General features: G+C 36.6%; 1 protein-coding gene across 1 annotated transcript in view; it reads left to right on the top strand.

The window, feature by feature from the left end:
* Nucleotides 1-5,000, top strand: part of LOC137974313 (ubiquitin carboxyl-terminal hydrolase 24-like) — a 46,967-nt gene that overhangs the window by 8,123 nt on the left and 33,844 nt on the right. Inside the window, exons 6-14 of the mRNA XM_068821198.1 lie at nt 1-5; nt 316-381; nt 496-570; nt 1,362-1,520; nt 2,500-2,614; nt 3,009-3,112; nt 3,730-3,837; nt 4,341-4,436; nt 4,626-4,871. The exon at nt 1-5 is cut by the window's left edge and continues 64 nt beyond it. Coding sequence (XP_068677299.1) covers nt 1-5; nt 316-381; nt 496-570; nt 1,362-1,520; nt 2,500-2,614; nt 3,009-3,112; nt 3,730-3,837; nt 4,341-4,436; nt 4,626-4,871 — 974 coding nt within the window. The remainder of the gene's footprint in view (nt 6-315; nt 382-495; nt 571-1,361; nt 1,521-2,499; nt 2,615-3,008; nt 3,113-3,729; nt 3,838-4,340; nt 4,437-4,625; nt 4,872-5,000) is intronic.

Raw genomic sequence — 5,000 nt, 5'->3', positions numbered from 1 at the left:
CACCAGTAAGTATGGAATTCTAAACTTGAGAAGTTGTTTCATTTACTACATGATACAGCTGAAGTTGCCTTTAGTTCCTGCAAGAGGTTCAAATCATTGCTGGATCTAAAAGAATCTGAGTGGATTAGATTATGCATTACATTTGATTAAAATTGGCCTATTTTAGGTGTTGATGTCGTTGGGTGGTGATGTTCAGTCTTTTGCACAGGAAAAATTATTGTCAGTTGGCATGAAAAGTTGGTCTTGGCTTGTCTCTCACTCAAAGTATGTTTTGGGCAAATTTTAGAAATGTAAACATTTTTCTTGCTTCTTCAGATGCTGGCTGCACTTTTGAAACCCATAGGAATTTGTGCCAGTTACCTTAATGCAAAAGTATTATCAGTAAGTTTCAAAAAAATTTAATTAGTAGTTTCCTTGTTTAATTTTGTTATCAAAGAATTTTTAACCCCAAGAAAACAACTCAAGAGTTGAATTTGATGGTTTTTTTTCTTTTAGACAGTTTTCAGTGATGTTTTTGAGAAAACACTGCAGTACATTCAGGAACTTACAAATGAGGATATGAAACAAAAGGTACTTGGTCTGCATTCAAATTGTTCATTGCACGGATTTGCACTTGAAGGAATTATGGACAAGTGGAATGTAGAATTAATGACTAAAAGGCTGATTTGCAGAGTGTTGGCATGTGCTGCATAACCAGGGATGTAGAAAGAAGCCGGCAGCCGGAAAAAAATTGCCGGCTATTTCCAAAATAAATTTCTGGGTGATCAAGTAATTTGAGTTTTTGGGATTCGTCAATCATTTTATAACTTGTGAAAAAAGAAATATACTACACAGTAAAACTATACTGATGGAGACTGATGGAGGAAAATCTAATAAGTGTTACTGCTAGGAGTCAATGGATTAAATGATTTTTGAGTGGATGTAGAGGCTATTGGTATATGATTCCAGGTTAGTCATGTTGATTCTTAGTTAGGGATCTTGTAAAGGATGGACACCGCTGCTTTGAATGATAACAGAACCCGGTGGGTTGAACATGGTTATACAGTAGCATACAGGTCTCAGTTGTTCAAAGGGTGGATAGCGCTATAAATCACTACACACTGGATAACTCAATTGGTTTTGCTAGTGTTTATTCGCTGGATGGTGATTCATCCGGTAGATAGCGTTATCCACCTTTCAAACAACCGAGGCCTGAGGTGCTCTAGGTGTTCTGGGTTGAGTTTGTTGGTTCTCTAATCTGCACCGTGAGGTTTTTCTCTGGGGTACTCCAGTTTCCCTATTATGCCAAATATTTTCCCGTCCAGCCTTCCCACTCAGTCAATAAGTACATATTCCTTTCTTTTCCTTTCTTATCCTAATAGGCGGTCGGTGATGTGTTTGACCTTTTGACAACCCTCAAGCTCTTGTGCATGAGACTTTGGCAGAACATGGTGTCAGGAGTGGACGAACTAAGACTGGATGTTGCTCTGAAAATGCTCAAGAGTCCTCACTTTAATGCCAAGATGAACTCACTCAAAGAGGTACTGTATGGTTGGTACTGTGAGCTTTTTACTTTTGATGTGTGTTTATTGGGATGACATAACATGTATCACTTGTTGGAGATAAGATGGTACACATAGAAGCAATTGTGCAAAATGCCCAGTTGGCCATGACCATTTTCATATCCAGTCAGCAGTTTAAAATAGACCTCTTTACAGTTGTGTGCTTAGTTGTGTGCCTTTAAATGAAAGTGAGGCTGGTGTTGACCTTGTTATGATAGACCTCCCTCCTTTTCGCATGTTAATGATGTTGTCATGCTAACAATTTAGTAAGAATTTAAATAAGAAAAGCAGTGAGATTTCTATCAAAACAAGGTCAACTCCAGTCTCACTTTCATTCATAGGCCAGGTAACTAAGCACACAACTGTAAAATAGTCTATTTATGGCATACTTTTCAGTAAAATAAATCTGAACATTTGGATACTTGAAAATTTTGCTCCATACTACTTGTAACAATATTTTCATCTTGGGTAGACTGGACATGATTGTATAGTACATACAGTACATGACTGTAAACTGATAACCAAGATGAAGTGAGCGGATTAGAATGCTACAAATGCAGTATCTGAGGTTGCAAATTTATGATATTAGATATCAGTACTTTCAGTGTTCCCTTATTGTCTTTCCCACTGTAAATAATTGCAAGTCTCTGTAATGATGTAAGTGTAGAGCGTTTTCACTTTCATGACCAGCAGCCATTTTGGATTACTGGAACAAAAGAGAGCATTTGCATAAGTTAAAATAGAGTTCAATTCCCAGAGGATTAGTTTGGTACATCATCATGGCCCTCATTTCTTTGTTTTGGAACACGGCCATGACGTCATGTGAAAAGGCTCTATTTGATAATAGCCTCTCTGGAAAGCACACTGGAATAATTATATTATTATCACATTTTATGTTTCTGGTGCCAACAAGCAGAGAAGATTTTTTTCAATCAGTATTGTATGCTATTTTTGGCAGGTCTGTAAGTTGATAGATGATTCTGAGAGGAATAAGAACACCAAAGTTAAGATATCTCAGGATGTAATCACTGAATGGCTGTTGCAGAACAAAGTTCTCTCCATTGCATTTGAAAGTAAGTGCTATAGCTTGTTTTTTGCATATCACAAGCTCTATCAATGGTAAATGTAATCAGAGTTCTCTTTTGTTAACATGTACATCAAAGTGCCACCAGCTGGGATTCTTAAGTCTGGCTTTGATGTTGTCTCAGTTGCTTTACTGATTATGAACGACACTTGAATGAGGGGGCAATCGAGTATTATTTTATTAATTCTTTTGTTTTACTCAAGATTGCATTGATGCACCTTCACTCTTGTTTACCATTGACAGTTTCTTTCAGTTTACTTTAATTTGTATACAAATTAAAAGAACTTGGATGTGCCTTCTTCGTACAACCAACAGACAAATAAAAACAATGGATGAACATTACAAACAATGTTCACTTTGTGCGTTTTTACTTTCCCATGCAGGTAACCTTCATCAATCACAGTATTGTGATCGCATCAAAGTCCTGGTAGAATTTCTGGGAACAAAGCTCTCCTTGGAGGAATTAACAACCATTTGGAAAATGCAGGTATCTTAGGTTCTGTTTGCAAGATGTTCACCCTTATAGTACAAAGGATTTTTGTTGGACATGTTTACAATGTTAACATGGGTACATTGCTAACCTGAATTCCTGGTGGTTGGGTAACTAATTTGTGGGTGCTCTTGAAAGGATTGCAAGGATTTTCTAACCATGGGAACACTTCTCCTGCCAATAACAAAAGACCCTTGATGTCAGAAAGGCAGCTTAAAAATATGCCTTCACTGAAGATTACTATTATTATGATTATTATGATTATTATTATTATTATTTACTCTAATTATCAAATTAAATAGGAAGCCAATGTTTCTTAACTGTCAATAAACACTGGTTTAGGTTTCTGAGTGATGCATCTTTTAAATTACACATTTTATCCACTTCCTTTGTGTTTGATCAAGCCCACATGTACTACTGAATAATATTATTATTATTATTGCACAGAAAATGGTTCCAAAACATTTCCTAAAAAGGTTCCTTATGAATGAAGTGTACTCAGCAATAATGCAAATCCTGTCAGATTTATCTTAGAGTAAAATAAATTTCCACCTACATGTAGGACAAGTGTAATCTGCCTTTTCTTACTGCTTTGTTTTTGGGGTATTCACAAGGTTGGAAAACATCCAACAGAAGTGGACAATATTCACAACATACTGGCCACAGCAGCAGTGAGATTCAATTCAAACCAACTGGAACATCTCTTTGTGCTTATACAACAGGTCTGTAACTTTTTGGATTTGTATATTCTTTCTGAGATTGCTTCTTGGTCAATAGTACTAAGAGCTTTAAATAATGACCAGTCAGGTGAGAGACCAGCAGGACAAATGGTGAATTGAGCTGACTTTTTGTCTAATTACATGCTTCTACAGTGTATTTGACACAACCAAAGTTTGTAGCTACATTCAAAATTACATTTATTTCCATATCCCCTAAAGAACTATTTGGCAATTAATTATTGTACATTTTTGATGACTTGTGAATACCCTGTGCTGCCATTGAAGTGTCATTGAAAAAGAAATAACAAAATAGTTATGTAAAACTGTTTTAACACTTACGGTTGTATCTTGTGAAAATTGAGCCCTTTCCAGAAAAGAGTTTATCTGAGCCCTGCTAACCGCATGTACACGAGCCAATGATTCAGTTACATTAAATTTAAAGGTTGATAAGCCGGTGCTGGGAGCTTTAACCCAACCCGCTGAACTGCATTTGAAATTCTTTACAGAGCTGGGGAGCAGAGAGTGACCGTATGAAAGAAAAACTTCTTGTTCTGATTGGACGAATTGGGAAAGAAGCCAGAGTGGGAAAAATCCCAACCAAGGTACTGTCTAATATATACTGTACACTTGTTATTGATACCCGGTAGTTCATGTTTTGCATTACAGCGTTACTATCCATTCGTCACCCAAAATCAAACAAAATTCTACTGCCTTCAATGTAGGGCATTACAACATGTCAAAAAAAACTAATTATGGGCTATGTTTATTAAAGCTGGTGATGTTATTTCTAGGTTCTTGACCTTTTGTGGAGTTTGTCTCACCTTCCTTCACTTACGACTGAGTTGGTTGATCAAGCTCTGCGGTCTCATATTGAAATTCTGAGTGACTCCTACGCTGTCAAGGAACAGATCAAGAAAAACTATGCCATCAAATGTGTTGAGGACATTAAGAAGGGAGTGCTGATTGTTCCAGCCATCCGTCAGCTTTTGAAGATAACAAGGGGAATGGTCAAGCAACAGTTTAACAAGAATGACAAGGTTTGATTCCACAAAGCTATTAACTAAGGGTCTGACAAATGCAATCATGTACAATTTTGATAAATATCTATTTACAATAAGGTTTGCAACAGTAGTAGGGTTATCATTAGGTTAGGTAACTGGTAAAGG

Source organism: Montipora foliosa, chromosome 10 (genome assembly GCF_036669935.1).
Source record: "Montipora foliosa isolate CH-2021 chromosome 10, ASM3666993v2, whole genome shotgun sequence".
Lineage (NCBI taxonomy): Eukaryota > Metazoa > Cnidaria > Anthozoa > Scleractinia > Acroporidae > Montipora > Montipora foliosa.
The sequence above is the reverse complement of the archived record's forward strand: the minus strand, read 5'-3'. Positions and strand labels throughout refer to the sequence as shown.